The following is a 24303-nucleotide window of genomic DNA, read 5'->3' as shown; positions in this document are numbered from 1 at the left end:
ACGGACAGTCGGACGGACGGATGGGGTCGCATATGGCGACGCAATTATTAACAAAGGGAATCACTGTAGAAAACACGTTGTCGGGTGCATCGATAGGGTAAGCATCTTCTGCTCTGCATGCATACAATGTATCTATATCCCACAACACTAAGTGAAAATGTCCCAATCTGAACTAGTTATAACCGAAAAATGTGATTCTGGTATGTTTAAAAGAGCTAATATCGAGAACACATGTCGCTAAGTACTGGTGACAATTAAATATGACGCGATGAAATGTTGCATGCAAAACAAAAGATGATACCGGCTTCCAACCATCCATTTCAACCCTGTATAGCATGCAAAACAAAAGATTTAACCGGCTTCAAACCATCCATTTCAACACTGTATATTAATATAATTGTAAAGGTGAACATAAAAGTATTGGTTCAAGATTTGCGTCTAATAGATTTTATTCTTATTCTGGAAGACTGCTTTATTATGTAGTTGCCTCTAAGAAGCTTCCCGTAACTCCAAGACCAGAATTTGTGTTTCGTGCAAATCTGATAAGTTATGTTTTTTCCTGGATTATAAAAGTTTTCACAATTATTCTGCAAAGTACATTTGAATGTTTATGTAATTCAGTGCATGGTTGCCGTTGAATGGCATATCTGTTTTGATGTTAGTCTTCTCGTTAGCATTAGGCCATGTTTTGCCTTGTTGAGGTCTTGTTTAGCAGGTCACGACTATACGCTATACGTTTCGCATATTGTTGTACGGTAACTTAATTAAATACACTTCGAATGATTTTTATATTAGTGGCTATAAATGTTGCAAAACAGAAAAGAAAAAATACACATAAAAAGTAATAAATGTTTATTAACTATATCATAACAAAATAGCTTTAACAAGATCATATGCTTTTTGTTGCTTCGTTGGCTGTCGTTGCATAGAGACATATTTAATGTTTTGCATATAACAAAACACATTTTTTACAATGCACTATCACAAAATGTCTATAAGTGTATTTGTACATAAAACTATATAAAACTTTTAAATGCATTTAACGGCATGTGAAGTTTGAAAACACACAATTTTCATACCCTAATCACTAAAAGACTATGTAACTCTCATGATACTTAGTAGCGAAACTGTACAAATATAATATACATAATAAACAAGTTTGTGTCCTCAACTCCCCATAAAACTTAGTACTTATATATATATGCATACAAAAATTGGTTATACGTTACAGTATTTGATCAGGTTTTAAAGTGGCTACATAATATCTTTTACATTTTTGTTCTCATAGTTTTCACTTAACATCAAATTGCACAAAAAAGGGAGATGCTAATTCTATCAATCTCTATTTCTCAATTTCCTGAGTTGTTCGATTCGATCTGTCATCTCAGCTATTTTTAGTTCCTCAAATCGTTTTTCTAAAAGTAAAAACAACATTGATAAAGTTAGTCATATGAAACTTATTGGTGGTCTTCGTTTTTTTTCAATTCTTTAGTCGGGTTGTTCTCTCGATCTGACACGTTCCCCATTTCCATTCTCTTTATTAAGTAGTATCTTCTTTTTTGTCCATGAATTTATGAGTTTGAACAGCGGTATACTACTGTTGCCTTTATTTACACCCGATTCTTGCATATTTGTAATCGGTAATCGTTGTTCATCTTTTCTGTATGTAGAAAAATGTAGACAAAAAAGCTGGTCCAGATTTTTTTAAAGTGTGAATTTGCAAAGTGACAAAACAGTTAGACATCTCAATAGTTCACTTAGTTAAAAACAAAATTCCGACTTTGAATGTGTTTTTTTAACTAGACTTCACCATCATGATTGTGACAACACAACACAACACATATAACATAACAAATTCCTGTACATACTTAGTATGCCTAATGTAACTTATTCTTACCCTTTTCTTGTAAATCTGTCAGTATTTCCTCGACAGTGAACCCAGTTTTGAAAGCAAAATCCATATCTTGAAGCAGTCTGTCCTCAATTTGGGCTAAAACTATAACAAAGATTTCATTTCTTGATTAATTATGGAAAACTACCACTTATACATAAAATCCCATACTATTCCTCGATAAAAACGTATATTAGTTCTGATACATGCATATGAAACTAGAAGTGTCACTAATCTTCGGTCAAATACGATAAAGACTTAGTTCAAATACACTATAAATACCCTTATGATCCCTTATGTGTCTTTTTGTTGGGTTGCTGTCTAATTGACTTATATACCCCTACAGTTAATAAGAAAATAAGAAAACATGCTCTTAATTACACAGAAATATCTTTCTAATGCACAATTTTTACTTTTTGGAAATGTTGAAATAAGCATCATTTTGAATCGAACATTTATTTGCCGACTGTTCTACAAATTGTTGCTAATGGTAATGAAAGACAACTTAGAATAAAATGTTTAGGAATTGTGTTTTATAAATGGTCCTATATTTTTGTCATGTCAGGGCCTTGTTCATAATGGTTTCTTTTGCGTTTCAATGGCTCCGTTGTATTGGCCGGACCTTTCATAGATGACTATACGGTATAGTTTTGCTTATAGAAGAATGACGCACCGTGACTTATATTTGCCTAAATCCACGGAAATTTGACTCTGATAGACATTTTGATTCATTTGCAATCTTACCCATCTCCTTATTTTATATCACACGTTGATACAAAAAATACACACCTTCTTGTCTGTACAATGAAAATTTCCCCTCCTTTGGCTGCACTTCTTTGTTTTGGGATAAATCTTCTACAACATGTCAATATACTGTTTATATCAGATTAAACACAAACAATTCAACAAAACAAAACAGAGAAACATCTTTAAAGGTACCGGCCACAAAGGTGTCCAAACATAAACATTTATTTACTTTTTATAATTGGTGTTTTAACGACACTTTTAAGCACCACTCTTTGGGCTTTTTCGTGGAGGCCAGTTTTATTGGTGGAGGAAGCCGGAGTGCCTGGAGAAAACCAGCGAGCTTCGATAGGGAATCTGACTATCCTAGTCAATCCAGATCGGAGTCGAGAGCACCCGAATGTAGTCAATCCAGATCGGAGTCGAGAGCACCCGCATGAACGGAATTCCCTAGTCAATCCAGATCGGAGTCGAGAGCACCCGAATGAACGGAATTCCCTAGTCAATCCAGATCGGAGTCGAGAGCACCCAAATGCACGGAATTCCCTAGTCAATCCAGATCGGAGTCGAGAGCACCCGCATGAACGGAATTCCCTAGTCAATCCAGATCGGAGTGGAGAGCACCCGCATGAACGGAATTCCCTAGTCAATCCAGATCGAAGTCGAGAGCACCTGCTTGAACGGAATTCCCTAGTCAATCCAGATCGGAGTCGAGAGCACCCGCATGAACGGAATTCGAACTCACAACCTCAGTGTTGACTGACTAGTGATTATAGTAGTAGCTACTTAAAATTGAGAAAGGAAATGGTGAATATGTCAAAGCGACAACCACCCGACCATAGAGCAAACAACAGCCGAAGGCAACCAATGGGTCTTCAATGTAGCGAGAATTCCCGCACCCGTAGGTGTCCTTCAGCTGGCCCCTAAAATATGCATAATAGTACAGTGATAATGGACGTCATACTAAACTCCGAATTATACACAAGAAACTAAAATTTAAAATCATACAAGACTAACAAAGGCCAGAGGCTCCTGACTTGGGACAGGCGCAAAATTGCGGCGGGGTTAAACATGTTTATGAGATCTCAACCCTCCCCCTATACCTCTAGCCAATGTAGAAAAGTAAAAGAATAACAATACGCACATTAAAATTCAGTTCAAGAGAAGTCCGAGTCTGATGTCAAAAGATGTAACAAAAGAAAATAAATAAAATGACAATAATACATAAATAACAACAGACTACTAGCAGTTAACTGACATGCCAGCTCCAGACCTCAATTAAACTGATTGAAAGATTATGTCTTCATCATATGAATATCAGATCACTTGGCCATCGTGACCCCTAAAACATAAACAATCAAATCACCCACTGGTGCAAACATAACTTATTTTACACAGTAAAGTTCTTCTTTAAATTCTTACACTTTAATTCAACTAAAAAGGGAATTGCTATGTTGCGTTGATGAACCATTAGATGATCTGGGCTGTTTTCTGCTCTTTGGTCTAGCTGTGTCTTTGACATATCTATTAAATTCTATTTAACATTCAAAATTTTTCACAAATTAAAATGTCCAAGAAAGAGATGTTTAATCACACTGACAGAGCTTCGATTTATACAATACCATACCTTTATCATCACGTTGTTGTACATTCTGTTTTGTTTCAGTGTCTTTGGAAACTTTGGAAAGTTTACCTGCTAAGGACTTTAACACTGCAGCATCATCGGCTCCTTTCTCGACAATAGGTTTATCATAAAATGATTCCTTATTTTCTAAAAAATATTTAATAAAATAAACATCAACAAACACGTGATAGTTTAAGTAACTCTTAATCCAAAGTTGTGAAATGTAATTGTATATTGCCCGCGTCACACTGTCCCGATTTTTATATACGATGGACACCCGAATGCGAAAATTGTAAGTTCGTACGAAGTTGGTCCCGATCTCGTTAAAATACCAAAAAGTGACAGAAGCAAGTACGATGAATAACGAAGTCTATACGATGGTGCCGAAATTATATACGATACAAAAGATGGACATACGAAGGTTAACCGAAGACGGGTATTTAAGCTTCATATCTCAGCCGAAGCCTACACGATGGATCACGAAGGCTACACGATGGATCACGAAGGCTACACGATGGATTACGATGATGGCGCGATGGCCATACGATGTCTTAAAGACGTCGTGTACAGCTTACGATGCATTTAAATTATATGCAGATGGACATGTTTTTTCTCCCCTTGAAATAGCATAATACACCAGTTACTGAATGTTTTGGTTGATTTCTAAAAAAATAGTTTATGTATCAACTTGATATTCAATTTACCATTTTCTGCATGTGTCATATACAAATATAGTGTCCATATTTGTCCCCAATATGTTACATACGAGGGGATGCCACGCTCGGCATTGCCTTGTTTGAACTGTAAAATGTGTGCACTAGTCTGAATAATCACCCATAATTATGCCCATGTTTACTGATCTACCTTAAAGGTAAGGTAATGGGTTCGTTGATCCCTTTTATTCAAAAAGAGCTCTTTCCAGGAGAATATCATAATAATATAGACAAAAGGAAGGATGTGGGGAAAGCAACAAATGCGGCAAAATATGACATATAGAAAACAAAATTGTTATGGAGTAAACATTCGTGTGACAACAACTCAGACGATACATAAAAAATCAGAAATAAATGAAGAAAAAGTTGGTTTCCCTGTATACGTGTACCTGCAGTGTTGGTGTACGAGGCGCGTTTATGATTTTCATTATGTTACTTGATATGAAAAATTGACAAAAAAAAATATTTTACTTGTAAAAGTAAATCCTGAGCCTGTTATAGCTGCTCTTCTTGTTCCATTTGAATTAATAGAAACAACGCTGTCGCCTTTCTTGTTCTCATAGAATCATATGATATGAGCTCCATGTTTTGTGAACGTCTTTCTTAACTGTCGTATTAGACTGACCAGTGCATATCGCGCATGGCACTTTAAATGTATTTAAGCGCGAAAATTAACTTACATTTAGCTGGATTTATTGCCGTCGTAGTTCCATCTTGTCGCCTTCGTACTTTTATTCGATGGCAACACGACGGGATTACGAGGTCTTCACGAAGTCGTGTTGCCATCATAAGACCTTCGGGTAGCTTCGTGATTCGTGTAGACATCGTAATGTCAAAACTGCCCGATGGAAACGATGGAAACACGAATGCAATACGATGTTCAAAGATGCATTCCCGGTGACATTACGATGGTAGGAATGGTGATACGAACTCAATACGAACCCTCAACATCGGACGCACCTTCGGGGATTTTTTAACATGTTAAAAAATTTAGAACCCTTCCCGAAGTTGTCCCCGAAGACTAGAAAAAGTGGCCAATGGTTCTACGATGGTTAAAGATGGCACTACAAATAGCCCGATCTGGATACGATCAGTCCCGATTTTGAAAATTTCCATAATCGTGTTGCCATCGGCGTAAAAATCGGGACAGTGTGACGCGGGCAATAACGAAAGCGTGATTTATAATTCTCAATAACTGTTACAATTCGACTTTTGATTGGTAAAATAAAAAATGCATTGAGGAAGTATGTAACACTTAACCATTTGTATTGTAGTTGCAGTTCTTGAACAAATTCCCAACTTAAATACTAGTACTAGAAGTATATAAATGATAATAAACCTACCAAGCTCTTCTCGTATCTTGGAATTCAATTTCTGCTGACGTTGGCGGTTTAAAGTATTTTTTAAGGCCTAAAAAGAAACGAAAATATTTATTTTTACTACTTTACTAGAATAGACAAAAGAACAAATCCGAAACGGAACAGCACAATTATAAATCACATGGTATTACCAAACTGGCTGTATATATCTGGACAGTGCATATTTTGTTGTTGTTTTTCGTTTTTGTTCTTATGTTATGTACTTTTTAGATGAGAGTTTGATGTTGGTGGTTGCTGTGGCTTTTAGTAAACTGTTTGTACTATTGATTACCAATTCTGATGTGTCATGCATTCATCACATGAATCACGATTAGGATTCTGGTGAACCAGCTCGTGGAAATTGAAAGAAAAGTTGTTACGGTTGAGAATTTTAAGAATTGAACACATTTGTTTTATGTGTAACCACAAACAAATATCCTTTGAACTTTTATTAATTTCGCGAATTAATAGAAAGGCAATAACATGAGTAGAATTTGTTTAATCCTAAAGGTCGCTATATTGGGTTCATCTTTCACCAGTTCTTACCATTAAGACAGCCACTTCATCCGATGTTAGACTTTCACCAGAATTATCACTGTCAGTGGTCTTGGATGTGACCATTGCAGATTCCTTGGCCTTGTTGATCGACTCGGGTTTAACTGTAGGTGGCAGAGTTGTTTTTATAGCTTTTTCTTCACCTTTCTCTATTTGTTGAAGCTGAATAAAAAAAAAACACAAAATAAGTCAAGATATTTTAAGTATTATTAATAGAATTGCCTTTACAATAACACACTAAGAAGCAAGTATATGAAAGTAATTATATATATATCTTTATTGCAAAATTACACCCATAAGGGTCAAGCAATACAAACAAACAATTATACATTTTAAATACAATTGCAATACAATACAATATAATAGAACATATTTTAAGAGTTTAAATTATAAATTGATGTATAAAACACAATCATGAGCTTGTCTGACATGGGTCTGATCCCCTCAGTTCTAAAGACTGCTTAATGAAGACTCCAATATGACAAACAAGTTCAGGGATGGGGTTTAGAATGTGGTTTAGTTTATTAAATGTATCAAGATGTTGAAATAATGGTACATATTCTTTTAGATAAGCAAAAAGATTATAAGATGCGGTATGAATTCTAATAAGACACGAAAGAGACTAATTTTCACAATACGGCTTGTACATGTAGTTCAGTATTTTGATGTGATCTAGGAAGAATAATACATTTACAATTACAAACCGTTGGTACAAATGTATAAAAACAACATGTTCAGCTCGAATTATTTTGGGGAACTAATTTTTATATGTAAGATATTACATTGCTGTGTCAAGATTACGAAATGAAATTTAAAGATTAAGTAAACCGTTCGTTTTTTACTGAGCATCTGCATTCTTTGACTTTGTCTTGGCCTCTCTGTTTTATTTTTCATTTTTGTGTCATCTTGTTTACTTATACTCAGAACCTTACTATTGATAATTCTCATATTTTATACAAATTACTTACCAAGCCTTGAAGATTTGCTAGCTGTAAAAAAAAATTAAATCAAATTGAAAATGTAGTCCTAATCCTTACCATTGGTAAATTCCTATCAGATTAAAACAACTTGCAAACTTGAAAATTTGTATAGACATGTGTCTACTATTGAATAAAATTGAGAATGGAAATGGGGAATGTGTCAAAGAGACAACAACCCGACCAAATAAAAAACAACAGCAGAGGGTCACCAACAGGTCTTCAATTTAGCGAGAAATTCCCGCACCCGGAGGCGTCCCTCAGCTGGCCCCTAAACAAATATATACTAGTCCAGTGATAATGAACGCCATACTAATTTCCAAATTGTACACAAGAAACTAAAATTAAAATAATACAAGACTAACAAAGGCCAGAGGCTCCTGACTTGGGACAGGCGCAAAAATGCGGCGGGGTTAAACATGTTTGTGAGATCTCAACCCTCCCCCTATACCTCTAACCAATGTACCCCATGTTGACAACTATGTATTTAGTTTTGTATAGACATGTGTCTACTATTGAAGACCCCATGTTGACAACTATGTATTTAGTTTTGTATAGACATGTGTCTACTATTGAAGACCCCATGTTGACAACTATGTATTTAGTTTTGTATAGACATGTGTCTACTATTGAAGACCCCATGTTGACAACTATGTATTTAGTTTTGTACAGACATGTGTCTACTATTGAAGACCCCATGTTGACAACTATGTATTTAGTTTTGTATAGACATGTGTCTACTATTGAAGACCCCATGTTGACAACTATGTATTTAGTTTTGTATAGACATGTGTCTACTATTGAAGACCCCATGTTGACAACTATGTATTTAGTTTTGTATAGACATGTGTCTACTATTGAAGACCCCATGTTGACAACTATGTATTTAGTTTTGTATAGACATGTGTCTACTGTTGAAGACCCCATGTTGACAACTATGTATTTAGTTTTGTATAGACATGTGTCTACTGTTGAAGACCCCATGTTGACAACTATGTATTTAGTTTTGTATAGACATGTGTCTACTGTTGAAGACCCCATGTTGACAACTATGTATTTAGTTTTGTATAGACATGTGTCTACTATTGAAGACCCCATGTTGACAACTATGTATTTAGTTTTGTATAGACATGTGTCTACTATTGAAGACCCCATGTTGACAACTATGTATTTAGTTTTGTACAGACATGTGTCTACTATTGAAGACCCCATGTTGACAACTATGTATTTAGTTTTGTATAGACATGTGTCTACTATTGAAGACCCCATGTTGACAACTATGTATTATTAGTTACACAGTGTGCAATTGTCCTAATACGAGAATTTATCGGGTCAATAAAATTCATATCGGGTGAGGCGAAGCCAAACCCGATATGAATTTTATTGACCCGATAAATTTCGTATTAGGACAATTGAACACTGTGTAACGAATTTATCCTGATTTTGTTATATTACATATTATTATATTGAAATTAAATTTTAGAACAACACCAACAAATATATTTTAGATATTTAATCTAAAACTATGAAAAATAAAAAAAAATAATGATTAAAGCAACTCATTTTTTTTATTAGGTCAATGGTATAAGTGTAACGTGTCTGGGGTCCGTACCCGAGTTGATTCTCGAGATCTGAGACTTGTATATATTCTTTTTATTTATAATTTCTCTCTAATTCTCTCTCTGCTCATTAAAGCTCCTCCAGCTCAATGATTATTCAGCCTTACTGGCTTACTGACTCTATAGGTCAATTAAATAGCAAGATCTACTTGCTCACTAGCTCTGTAGCTCTTAGCTCAACAGACTCACTAGCGCTGTAGCTCCGCTGGCTCACAATATTGTCGCTCTTTCCGCTATATCTTTCAATCAACAAAGCTCTCTTAGCTCTCTAGCTCTTCCGTTTCCCTCGATACAGCTCACTTACAGCTCACTTACAGATTAAGATAATTCTTCTACTAAGTTTCAGTTATTGGAAAGACTTGAGCAGTGAATCCAATGTTTGGAACAATAAGCAGGTATTTATCTTATCACTTATACGTGTGATCTGATCGTAATCCCGACCTTGACTGACTGCTGACGGCTGTTTATATACCCCTGAATGATTGGGATATACCACTATTGGACAATACCATTATCCTATATTGCCTAGTAACGAGGGTGTATCAACCCTGGATGAGTCGACCTTTATTGGACTGTGCCATATTGAGCATATCATAGTAACAAGGGATGTCAAGTAATGAAACGATAATATCTTATCTCAATGAAGATATTACGGTACCCGATGACCATAAAAATACCATTTATATTGTTATTACATCTCACGCTGAAGATTCTTCATACAAGTTAACTCATTTGCCAGTTTATAAAATAGTCAGAGATATGCATAACTACTTGAATTGGAAAGTAGAATATAGTCCGAAATAATGCAAGTTATCAAATGATTAACCTCACTGTAACTTTAATAAAATGTAACTTCTTAATACGATGAAGTTTAAGGTAAGTATTAAGACAAATAAAGAAATTGTAACTGTACCTTTTAATTCCAATGTTTTGATGTTTAGGGTTCAAATACGAAAGGGGACAGTAACTACTGACTTCGCCCTTGTTAATGCATAGTCGTCCCAAAGCCTTTCGTCACATTACCCACGCCTCCGAGAAATGCGTCCTCGCATTTTGTTGTCAGTCGAAAAGAATTTTCTTTGTAAAGACAGAATCATTCCTTTAACAGGGATTACCTTCTGAACTCTTAGAAATACATTTTTCAACTTTAACAAATTTGCGACACATTCATTGCCCGATAAACTAAGGGATAATGATCAAATAATGATATCAGGATCCAAAAATTTTAACTGCCACAGGAAATACTGATATAACCAAATAACCGGTATGAAATAATTTTGCCTATGTAGCGGCTCACAAGAAGCCTACTCTTGTCGAACACGATGCCAAAAGACACTGCTGCTACAAAGGGATCTTTAAGGTGAACAAAGTGTGACAATCAATGTACACCAGCCTTGGAGTTAACGTCCCCAATCCAACCGGACACATACATATTTATAAAACAAAATTGATACATGTTTTGTTATATTTATTCATTTTCCAAAAGTACTTTATCCGTAAAGCATGCCTTGCTTCAATAAAGTGTTAATCACTACTGTTTTGGTCGCTTAAAGGACCTGTTCAACTACCTCAATTATTTCAACATTTCTTCCGTTTTCCTCGTATGTTGTTTTGGTGGTAACTGTTCTTCTAACAGTCGTTAAAGCAGATGCCTGCGTTCCAATCTCTACTCCTTTATCGCTATTAACAACTTTTGTAGGGACTCTTGGTATCACATGTCTTAAATCCTTCGGACTCAATTTATATGCTTCTGTTGATGTAAGAGGCTGAAAAGGTCTCTTCTTTGTTGCCATTAGGATTGGTTTAGTCGGCTTTCTTATCATTATACCAACTTCTACATCCTCCCTAACTATAGGAGAAGATTTTACTTCCTTATTGTTTTCTTGTACAGCTACACTACCAGCCTGTTTCATTCCTTCTATTATCTGACCTACTTTATCATGCTTAATAGCTTCCTCAACTTTCTGATTTGCTTCTATCTTAGTATCATTCTTATTGGTCTCATCTTCATTGTTATTTTCATCTGAATTTGTTTCTTCTCCTGTACTAATGGGACCAATTATCTGTCCCGGATCTTTCCTGAGGCATTCATCTGTGTCTGACGACAAGTCTATGTCAGGTATTATGACTTTACCTTTTGGCTCATCTTTGGTATGTACTTTCTTATGTCTTTTAACATTACTTTTTCTGTTGCTTATATATGAACAACCCCCTTCTGTGCACGTATAACGTTTATTAGTGACCTTCATGTCACACTCTACTAAGTGCTCCTTTAAGTCATCTGTATCAAGTGTTTTGTAAGGACACTTTTGATGTTGACTCCTATGTGTAGTCTTTATTTTTGGCATAACTCTGAAACAACCGAATATTCCTTCATATTTCAACATAACCTGAGTACCATCAATTTCAAAACTATTCTTCTCGAGATCAATCTTACCTTTGATTGTCTTCATAAAATCAAGTCCAAGGATACCATCAATGGTGATTTGAGCCACAATAGCCTCGACAACAACCGATTTCCCGTGTTGGAAAACTAGATGAAAACTACCTTTACCTACAATCTTAAGTTGATCACCACTGGCAGTGAAGACTTGTTGATTTGAACTCATCAAATCTGGTTGTCTTGCCCTAGGTATCTTATTATATGTTTTCTCAGAAATAATAGTTACCGTGGCTCCTGTATCTACCAGCAAACTAGCTGATAATCCATATAGGTCAGTGTCAACATACATGCCAGCTGCATGAGCTGCTGTCGAGACACCTATGTTACCATGCAAGCCATTTTTCTGGTTCTGTGAACTTTTTATCATCCGTGTTGTACCTCTACCTCTACTGTCATTGAACGAATTATAATTACTTTGTCCGTTATAAGAATTATCTCTATTCCCATTTGTGTTACCTGAAAATCCACGTCCACCATTATTATAACGACCTCCTCTTTGTCGAAATCCACCTCTGTTAAATCGTCCACGTCCGTTATTATTTTGTGTTCTAGGTTCTTCTGTCTGGCGACTATTACTGTCATTCTTTAGCTCACGCATGTCCTTTTGCAGCTCTTGAAGTTTTTGTTCCATCTTTGACATCAACTCGGTTAATGCAATGTGATCAGAGTTTTCATTTCTGTCAATATGACTCTCCTTTTCTTCAGTCTGTGATGCTTGTCTTAAATAGGAACGGCCGTCTTTAAGTTGTTTTTCTGCCCTGTTATACGTTTCTAGTTCAACTGCTACTCTAAGTGCGTCATTTAAACCATGAGGCCTGGACTGTTTAATACGGATTCTCATTTCTGAGTCTGCCAAAGCCTCAATAAAATATTGTTTTGCAAGGGTATCTCGTACATCCTCTGGAACCGTTGGATAAGCTTGATTAATTAATCGTCTTATTGATTGTCCTAACTCTGGCAGGCTCTCTGATGCTTTTTGTCTCCTCTCTGTAATCTGTACTCGATAAAGCTCTGTTTGATTTGGTGGAGCAAACCTCAGCTCCAGAGCATTAACCAACGCTTTATAGTTTTGTTGTTTATCAATCGATAAATCCCCCAAAATGCCTTGAGCTTGCCCTCTTAATGCGACTGCTAAATACAGTCCTTTATCCTGTTCAGACCAATTATTAATACTTGAGCAAGCCTCAAAATGGGACTTAAAATCTAACCATGAGGAAGTACCTTCATATGTTGCAGGTTTAACTCGTACTGACGTAGAGTTGTTTTGTCTCAAGTTTTTATCATCTGTCTTCATAATGGGTTCATTATTTCTCTTAGTATCTGTAGAGCGATATTTTGATCTTACAGTTACCCCTGATGGTACATCATCTTTGTTATCATCAAGTAAATTTGGATACAATCTGCCCTCAGTTGGTTCCCTAAAGGATTCTAATTGCTCCAATTGCTCTTTCAATTTCCTTATATCACAATCTATAAGTTCAGATTCTGTCGATGGTCGACCAGAAGCATACCCGGACTCTTCCCTGAAATCATAAGATAAGCGATGCGAAGGTAGTCTAGGTGTAGACTGACTAGGATTTTCTAATCCGTTCATCTTGCTCATGAATTCATCCATTTCATCTGGAAATAGTTTTGCCATTATGACTTTTCAAGAAATAACAACAACAGTATTTTAAATATTTTATTATCTTAAATATAATTGAGCGTATAATTGACTCAGAAAGCTCTTTTGGCTCCTTACTAACTTTTCCGAATCGTATTGATTAACTCAGATATACTAAGTTTTCTCAGATCCCACCGCTGCCACCAATTTATGTAACGTGTCTGGGGTCCGTACCCGAGTTGATTCTCGAGATCTGAGACTTGTATATATTCTTTTTATTTATAATTTCTCTCTAATTCTCTCTCTGCTCATTAAAGCTCCTCCAGCTCAATGATTATTCAGCCTTACTGGCTTACTGACTCTATAGGTCAATTAAATAGCAAGATCTACTTGCTCACTAGCTCTGTAGCTCTTAGCTCAACAGACTCACTAGCGCTGTAGCTCCGCTGGCTCACAATATTGTCGCTCTTTCCGCTATATCTTTCAATCAACAAAGCTCTCTTAGCTCTCTAGCTCTTCCGTTTCCCTCGATACAGCTCACTTACAGCTCACTTACAGATTAAGATAATTCTTCTACTAAGTTTCAGTTATTGGAAAGACTTGAGCAGTGAATCCAATGTTTGGAACAATAAGCAGGTATTTATCTTATCACTTATACGTGTGATCTGATCGTAATCCCGACCTTGACTGACTGCTGACGGCTGTTTATATACCCCTGAATGATTGGGATATACCACTATTGGACAATACCATTATCCTATATTGCCTAGTAACGAGGGTGTATCAACCCTGGATGAGTCGACCTTTATTGGACTGTGCCATATTGAGCATATCATAGTAACAAGGGATGTCAAGTAATGAAACGATAATATCTTATCTCAATGAAGATATTACGGTACCCGATGACCATAAAAATACCATTTATATTGTTATTACATCTCACGCTGAAGATTCTTCATACAAGTTAACTCATTTGCCAGTTTATAAAATAGTCAGAGATATGCATAACTACTTGAATTGGAAAGTAGAATATAGTCCGAAATAATGCAAGTTATCAAATGATTAACCTCACTGTAACTTTAATAAAATGTAACTTCTTAATACGATGAAGTTTAAGGTAAGTATTAAGACAAATAAAGAAATTGTAACTGTACCTTTTAATTCCAATGTTTTGATGTTTAGGGTTCAAATACGAAAGGGGACAGTAACTACTGACTTCGCCCTTGTTAATGCATAGTCGTCCCAAAGCCTTTCGTCACATAAGGGAGATAATTTCAATTGACGTAATAAATAAGGGAGATAATTCCAATTGACGTGATAAAAAATTGTACTGAAATTTATTACGACAATATCAGCCAATCAAATTGCGAGAAATTACTCTAAATCAGGATAATTAGTTTTGTATAGACATGTGTCTACTATTGAAGACCCCATGTTGACAACTATGTATTTAGTTTTGTATAGACATGTGTCTACTATTGAAGACCCCATGTTGACAACTATGTATTTAGTTTTGTATAGACATGTGTCTACTATTGAAGACCCCATGTTGACAACTATGTATTTAGTTTTGTATAGACATGTGTCTACTATTGAAGACCCCATGTTGACAACTATGTATTTAGTTTTGTATAGACATGTGTCTACTATTGAAGACTCCATGTTGACAACTATGTATTTAGTTTGTATAGACATGTGTCTACTATTGAAGACCCCATGTTGACAACTATGTATTTAGTTTTGTATAGACATGTGTCTACTATTGAAGACCCCATGTTGACAACTATGTATTTAGTTTTGTATAGACATGTGTCTACTATTGAAGACCCCATGTTGACAACTATGTATTTAGTTTTGTATAGACATGTGTCTACTATTGAAGACCCCATGTTGACAACTATGTATTTAGTTTGTATAGACATGTGTCTACTATTGAAGACCCCATGTTGACAACTATGTATTTAGTTTTGTATAGACATGTGTCTACTATTGAAGACCCCATGTTGACAACTATGTATTTAGTTTTGTATAGACATGTGTCTACTATTGAAGACCCCATGTTGACAACTATGTATTTAGTTTGTATAGACATGTGTCTACTATTGAAGACCCCATGTTGACAACTATGTATTTAGTTTTGTATAGACATGTGTCTACTATTGAAGACCCCATGTTGACAACTATGTATTTAGTTTTGTATAGACATGTGTCTACTATTGAAGACCCCATGTTGACAACTATGTATTTAGTTTTGTATAGACATGTGTCTACTATTGAAGACCCCATGTTGACAACTATGTATTTAGTTTTGTATAGACATGTGTCTACTATTGAAGACCCCATGTTGACAACTATGTATTTAGTTTTGTATAGACATGTGTCTACTATTGAAGACCCCATGTTGACAACTATGTATTTAGTTTGTATAGACATGTGTCTACTATATTGAAGACCCCATGTTGACAACTATGTATTTAGTTTTGTATAGACATGTGTCTACTATTGAAGACCCCATGTTGACAACTATGTATTTAGTTTTGTATAGACATGTGTCTACTATTGAAGACCCCATGTTGACAACTATGTATTTAGTTTTGTATAGACATGTGTCTACTATTGAAGACCCCATGTTGACAACTATGTATTTAGTTTTGTATAGACATGTGTCTACTATTGAAGACCCCATGTTGACAACTATGTATTTAGTTTTGTATAGACATGTGTCTACTATTGAAGACTCCATGTTGACAACTATGTATTTAGTTTGTATAGACATGTGTCTACTATTGAAGACCCCATGTTGACAACTATGTATTTAGTTTTGTATAGACATGTGTCTACTATTGAAGACCCCATGTTGACAACTATGTATTTAGTTTTGTATAGACATGTGTCTACTATTGAAGACCCCATGTTGACAACTATGTATTTAGTTTTGTATAGACATGTGTCTACTATTGAAGACCCCATGTTGACAACTATGTATTTAGTTTGTATAGACATGTGTCTACTATTGAAGACCCCATGTTGACAACTATGTATTTAGTTTTGTATAGACATGTGTCTACTATTGAAGACCCCATGTTGACAACTATGTATTTAGTTTTGTATAGACATGTGTCTACTATTGAAGACCCCATGTTGACAACTATGTATTTAGTTTTGTATAGACATGTGTCTACTATTGAAGACCCCATGTTGACAACTATGTATTTAGTTTTGTATAGACATGTGTCTACTATTGAAGACTCCATGTTGACAACTATGTATTTAGTTTGTATAGACATGTGTCTACTATTGAAGACCCCATGTTGACAACTATGTATTTAGTTTTGTATAGACATGTGTCTACTATTGAAGACCCCATGTTGACAACTATGTATTTAGTTTTGTATAGACATGTGTCTACTATTGAAGACCCCATGTTGACAACTATGTATTTAGTTTTGTATAGACATGTGTCTACTATTGAAGACCCCATGTTGACAACTATGTATTTAGTTTGTATAGACATGTGTCTACTATTGAAGACCCCATGTTGACAACTATGTATTTAGTTTTGTATAGACATGTGTCTACTATTGAAGACCCCATGTTGACAACTATGTATTTAGTTTTGTATAGACATGTGTCTACTATTGAAGACCCCATGTTGACAACTATGTATTTAGTTTGTATAGACATGTGTCTACTATTGAAGACCCCATGTTGACAACTATGTATTTAGTTTTGTATAGACATGTGTCTACTATTGAAGACCCCATGTTGACAACTATGTATTTAGTTTTGTATAGACATGTGTCTACTATTGAAGACCCCATGTTGACAACTATGTATTTAGTTTTGTATAGACATGTGTCTACTATTGAAGACCCCATGTTGACAACTATGTATTTAGTTTTGTATAGACATGTGTCTACTATTGAAGACCCCATGTTGACAACTATGTATTTAGTTTTGTATAGACATGTGTCTACTATTGAAGACCCCATGTTGACAACTATGTATTTAGTTTGTATAGACATGTGTCTACTATATTGAAGACCCCATGTTGACAACTATGTATTTAGTTTTGTATAGACATGTGTCTACTATTGAAGACCCCATGTTGACAACTATGTATTTAGTTTTGTATAGACATGTGTCTACTATTGAAGACCCCATGTTGACAACTATGTATTTAGTTTTGTATAGACATGTGTCTACTATTGAAGACCCCATGTTGACAACTATGTATTTAGTTTTGTATAGACATGTGTCTACTATTGAAGACCCCATGTTGACAACTATGTATTTAGTTTTGTATAGACATGTGTCTACTATTGAAGACTCCATGTTGACAACTATGTATTTAGTTTGTATAGACATGTGTCTACTATTGAAGACCCCATGTTGACAACTATGTATTTAGTTTTGTATAGACATGTGTCTACTATTGAAGACCCCATGTTGACAACTATGTATTTAGTTTTGTATAGACATGTGTCTACTATTGAAGACCCCATGTTGACAACTATGTATTTAGTTTTGTATAGACATGTGTCTACTATTGAAGACCCCATGTTGACAACTATGTATTTAGTTTGTATAGACATGTGTCTACTATTGAAGACCCCATGTTGACAACTATGTATTTAGTTTTGTATAGACATGTGTCTACTATTGAAGACCCCATGTTGACAACTATGTATTTAGTTTTGTATAGACATGTGTCTACTATTGAAGACCCCATGTTGACAACTATGTATTTAGTTTGTATAGACATGTGTCTACTATTGAAGACCCCATGTTGACAACTATGTATTTAGTTTTGTATAGACATGTGTCTACTATTGAAGACCCCATGTTGACAACTATGTATTTAGTTTTGTATAGACATGTGTCTACTATTGAAGACCCCATGTTGACAACTATGTATTTAGTTTTGTATAGACATGTGTCTACTATTGAAGACCCCATGTTGACAACTATGTATTTAGTTTTGTATAGACATGTGTCTACTATTGAAGACCCCATGTTGACAACTATGTATTTAGTTTGTATAGACATGTGTCTACTATATTGAAGACCCCATGTTGACAACTATGTATTTAGTTTTGTATAGACATGTGTCTACTATTGAAGACCCCATGTTGACAACTATGTATTTAGTTTTGTATAGACATGTGTCTACTATTGAAGACCCCATGTTGACAACTATGTATTTAGTTTGTATAGACATGTGTCTACTATTGAAGACCCCATGTTGACAACTATGTATTTAGTTTTGTATAGACATGTGTCTACTATTGAAGACCCCATGTTGACAACTATGTATTTAGTTTTGTATAGACATGTGTCTACTATTGAAGACCCCATGTTGACAACTATGTATTTAGTTTGTATAGACATGTGTCTACTATATTGAAGACCCCATGTTGACAACTATGTATTTAGTTTGTATAGACATGTGTCTACTATTGAAGACCCCATGTTGACAACTATGTATTTAGTTTTTATTCATTATGCATGTTATGTTGATATAAAAAAAATCAATGTTTCCATGAAAAAGTTTCTGATTACCAAATCACATACGGTGGATTCTTTTAATTCCGATGGTTCCAATTTTCGCGGATTTGGGAAAATTGGATGTTTGATTTCGTGTAAAAGCTTATTGAAAACTTGTAATTCGTCGAACTTTTGAATTCGGCGTTAACCAGTTTCCTCAAATTCCACGAAAATTGGAACCCCACGAAAAAAAGTGAACTAACTGTAACAGTTTGTTCGTGTACTCAATTCTCGCATTCAATTTATATATGACCGACTATTGTGTAAAGTCACAAACTTTGATATATAACTAGACCAAGTGTTTGTATTATCTTAAGAATGTTAACCTTTTATCAGAGGTCAAATAAAGACAAATATTTACCTTTATTTACTATGGTCGTAAAAGAAAGATTTTCTACTATCTATATATGTATATAAAACTCCCTCGCAAGCTGTTGTCTCCGATTCGCGATGTGTGGGCACAGGATTATTTTGGTTTATAATCAACAAATGATAATAAATGGATATTTTTATTGTATGAGTAAAAGAAATGTATGGGTGGCATCATTTAGCTTGTTCCTCATAGATTTTTAAGTTGTTCTTTCACTCGGTTTTTTTTCGGGTAGGTTCTTTTATTTTGATATTGTGACTGCTTTACTGGATTTTTAGATAGAGTATCATATCGCAGTTACTGACAGCTAATCCAAAACCAATAAAACTAATAAAGACATGTTTCTAAGATTAAAGTATCAATCAGTACCCTTCCAACATCCAAAGGATTTAGTGTAAAGACGTCATTTACAGTCAGAGAACATTGACCTTGAAAAAATAGAAAATTAAACTTTTTGTGTACTCGCCACGAAATAGGAGAAAAGCTCGGAGATCCTCGCTTTTTGTTCTGTTTCTAAAACACATACACATATTTTTGTATTTAATTTTCCGGCAAATTTCATACATGTATATTGGATATACATATATTAAAAAAAATATTCGTTTGATTTCAATGCATTATTGTGACGTTGTTTAGGGAAGCAAGAACTAATTTGGAATGTATCTTGGCTGAGGTAAGAAACATATTCCACACTGACCTCTAACTGCATGTCATAGCTAGAATATTTTTTATTGATTTTATTTTGTGACACATTATATAATGATTTATAAAGCAATAATCTTACCTTATTTTTCAAAATGTCAATCTAAAATATAAAAAAAACCGTGATTTTATTTTATAAATTTCTGCACTTTCCCGATTGAATGGTTTTACATTAATCATTTTTAGGGCTCTTTATAGCTTGCTGTTCGATGTGATCTAAAGCTCCGTGTTGAAGACCGTACTTTGACTTATAATGGTTTACTTTTACAAATTGTAACTTGGATGGAGAGTTAGCACTCATCATCTTATATCTATTTGACATTATCTTTTCTTTAGAAATTATCTTCCAAGTTATACAAAAATAATGTAGTGCATGAATAACATCAATTCAATTTAATTCTTATCTTACAACCAATTAAAATAGGCAACACTTAAAGTGTTAATTAAAAAGACAAAAGATACAAAATGGCAATATTTTCTTTCTATATTTTTTATTTCATTATTTACAAGATCTAAGTGAGAGTTTTCGATAAAACGTTTTGTGTAATCTCATTTCTTACCTGGCTACTGGATCTTTTTGATCTGGTACCTACATGTACTAAAAGACAATTACACATACAATTAGTGGAAAAAGTATAAAATATGTAAATATGTTAATATAAAAAGTGAGAGATTGACTGATTTTCATGTATGTTATATAATGATAATTATGGGGATATTGAATTTCCTGTTATCTATTCATCATATACGCACGAACTTGTCTCAGAAAAAAAAATATATCTCTGTACATTAACCTCAGTTCAAGTCTATAGAAGTGATTTCTATCTGTGACAAGTGCTTTTGACCATCCACAAGAACTTGCGGTCATCCGATGTTAAGTCCTTCAGTACTTTGATTTATTGATTGTTGCTTTTTTATATCTAGTGGCAAATATTTCATGCATGGTGAAAGTGAGTTGACTGTTTTGTTATGCATAAGTTAAGGAATTGTCAGTCTCCGATCTCTAGGTATCGAATGATGTCTACCGCTTGTGTGACATAGACTGTATCGAATGATGTCTACCGCCTGTGTGACATAGACTGTATCGAATGATGTCTACCGCTTGTGTGACATAGACTGTATCGAATGATGTCTACCGATTGTGTGACATAGACTGTATCGAATGATGTCTACCGCTAGTGTGACATAGACTGTATCGAATGATGTCTACCGCTTGTGTGACATAGACTGTATCGAATGATGTCTACCGATTGTGTGACATAGACTGTATCGAATGATGTCTACCGCTTGTGTGACATAGACTGTATCGAATGATGTCTACCGCTAGTGTGACATAGACTGTATCGAATGATGTCTACCGCTTGTGTGACATAGACTGTATCGAATGATGTCTACCGCCTGTGTGACATAGACTGTATCGAATGATGTCTACCGCTTGTGTGACATAGACTGTATCGAATGATGTCTACCGCTAGTGTGACATAGACTGTATCGAATGATGTCTACCGCTTGTGTGACATAGACTGTATCGAATGACGTCTACCGATTGTGTGACATAGACTGTATTTGTGTTATCTCCCTTTATATCTTTTTATCTCTTAAACTTAAGTGAAATTAAACGAAAACTAAAATAATTTGATTGCTTCATCTACATTATTTTATCTACATTATCAATTTAAGAAGTCGACAGCGATTTATATAGTTTTCATTTATTCTGAATACATTTGCAGTTTTCATGATTGTTCTTATATTTTAGGCAATTTAATTAGGTTTTTTTTCCGTTTTCTAATGTATTACTAAAATTGTCAGTCTGCAATCGTATAATGTCTGTCGATTTTATGGGAAAATCTGTATTTCTTGCCAACTCCTTGTATTATCTGTTTACCTTGTAATCTAAAGTAAACTCAGTCGAAAACTAAAATAATTTGAAGGGCTTTCGGGACTTTATCACTTTTCAATAAGGTTATAAATTAATATAAATTGAATTTTATGGTAGTTTAAATGATAACGTGGTATTGTAATCTATATGAAAGCATTTAAGTGTACAATACTACCTAGAATAGATACGAGAAAAGAAGAATAAGATTTCAACATCAAGAGATGCTTGGTACGTATACCACTGGGCCACTATAGATAAAGCTACTCCAAGGGTTGCAGTCTAACTATACATTTTGACCTACAACAATAACGTACTAAAATGTTTATTTTGGCTAACCTTTTGGGCAGCAGACGGCCCATCGATCTGCAGGGTGCACGTGGCACGAGTAGTCATCGGGACATGGAGTAGTAGATCCTCGACCACAATATATATTGGGTAAATAATCGCCATGGTTACAATATGCTGCAAAGACAATATATATTATGATATACTTTCCCTAACCGAATTAGATGATAGATACAGGAAGATTTGGTATGTGCCAATAAGACAACTCTTCATCCAAGTAACAATTTATAAAAGTAAACAAGTATAGGTCAAGGTACGGCATTCAACACGGAGCCTAAACTCACACCGAACAGCGAGTTATAAAGGGCCCCAAGAAGCATGTACTTGATTAATAGGGGTCATCGTTATATATATCCTAAGGTAGACGTTTCTTATATTTTACATACAAAAAGGGACATTTTACCATGTGTTTTTTATATAATCAAAAGTATGGGTCAACTTGGTATGTGTTTTCGAAATTTGCATTGATTATAAAAAAAAAAAATAACTTTTTCAATTATACAAAGAAATCAAAAATGAAATTCAATTTTGAATTATTGATATGAACAGATCGGTTTTATAACATGCTTCAAGAAGATTTAAACAAAAATAGATGTCCACGCACTTGTGTTCTTGCTAAAAAAAGATCAATTTCTTTACCATTCCTTTACAAATATTTACTATTTGATTTATCTCCCTTAAATTGCTAAGATTAAAAAAAAAACAAAAACTGGTTCGTACCAGACCAATATATTTAGTACTGGTTAAAACAGTCAGAATAATGCAATACATCACGTATTTTTCTGTTTTCTTATAAACAGTTTTACTCATTAATTGCCGATCTTTTGAACTATTAGCAGATTCAAGCAAAGAACTAGACCAATCGTATAGTACTATTTTACAATCCAAGATGGCGGTATACATATAATCTACTTTAAGAAAATAAAAATAAAACCTGAACAAATTCCGATATACTTTGTAAAAAAATCACTTTGAATTAAAATGAAAATTTAACATTTCTCACGGTATACCAGTCGTATTTTTTTTAAATCACTTCTTGGTAGCTGTATACCTTCTTGGTCAAAGGTTTAAAGATTTTAAGGAACATGAAAAATATGAAACAATTCACTAACGCCCATTTAATCAATTAAGGAAAAACAAATAGGACAGATATATCCAAACGAGAGACACTGAATTACATAAGCAATCGAATTTATTTATGATAACAAAAATTGTTTAAGACACTTACGTTCATCAGTCAAGAAAGCTTCAGCAACCACAAAGACACAGAAGAAACACAGTGCAACAATTCGTCCATCCATCTTAACCTTTTTTATGTATATAATTGTATATATACTATGAACAATATTATGAAATATATCACTTTCAAATATATCTTATAACTAGCACTGTCTAAAACAATTATCGATGTAAATAGAGAATTTCAGGAGCTTTATTTCCTTTTAAACATGCAGACTATTTCCTAAATCTCTAATATTATCGGTACACTATTTTACTAATTCCATATATGTCCAACTTGACGTAAATCAAAGAATGTTATTCCGTCAACACCCTTAAACAATCCTCCAAACTCCACTGTGCGTCATAATTTAACTGTTAAATTTAAATGATATGCAAACTTATAAATACTATCTAAAGCTCTTAAAATTTACATTGAATATTTATGGACTGGGCCACTTCCGGTACTTCTACTAAGCAATGGTGGAATGTTGATAACGGTGTATTTAAATTTGAAAATACTGTCATTACCTCACCATGATATGGACTTCTGTGATTTTCCTTTATCTTCAACGTGATACTTGCTGCTGTGATTCTTATTTATCTTTTCTTACTAAAATTATTGTTTTATTTCGCAGTACTGATTTGTAATACCAATAGATGAAAATACAAATAGGTTTTTGTGTAGATTTAAATGCTAAATCTTTTTACTGTT

At 34.4% G+C, this 24303-nt stretch overlaps 1 protein-coding gene across 5 annotated transcripts; it reads right to left on the bottom strand.

The window, feature by feature from the left end:
• Window positions 1–837: 837 nt before the first annotated feature.
• On the bottom strand, window positions 838–24035 carry LOC143051492 (uncharacterized). 5 transcript variants are annotated; one of them, XM_076224360.1, is made up of 11 exons: window positions 23599–24035; window positions 22362–22487; window positions 20707–20744; window positions 20229–20249; window positions 7854–7874; window positions 6877–7047; window positions 6316–6382; window positions 4263–4406; window positions 2681–2743; window positions 1898–1996; window positions 838–1415 (listed from the first exon to the last, which is right to left on the bottom strand). In XM_076224360.1, the coding sequence occupies exons 1-11, from the start codon at window positions 23669–23671 to the stop codon at window positions 1336–1338; spliced, it is 903 nt and encodes a 300-aa protein (XP_076080475.1). In that variant the 5' UTR covers window positions 23672–24035; the 3' UTR covers window positions 838–1335. The 5 variants fall into 5 exon arrangements, with proteins under 5 accessions (XP_076080475.1, XP_076080477.1, XP_076080476.1 ...); XM_076224362.1 differs by having other exon boundaries at window positions 2681–2746; window positions 20707–20735; window positions 23599–24032; XM_076224361.1 differs by having other exon boundaries at window positions 2681–2746; window positions 20707–20739; window positions 22363–22487; window positions 23599–24032.
• Between the last annotated feature and the right edge of the window lie 268 nt (window positions 24036–24303).

Source organism: Mytilus galloprovincialis, chromosome 11 (assembly GCF_965363235.1).
Source record: "Mytilus galloprovincialis chromosome 11, xbMytGall1.hap1.1, whole genome shotgun sequence".
NCBI lineage: Eukaryota > Metazoa > Mollusca > Bivalvia > Mytilida > Mytilidae > Mytilus > Mytilus galloprovincialis.
This window is presented reverse-complemented; position numbering and strand designations above follow the sequence as displayed.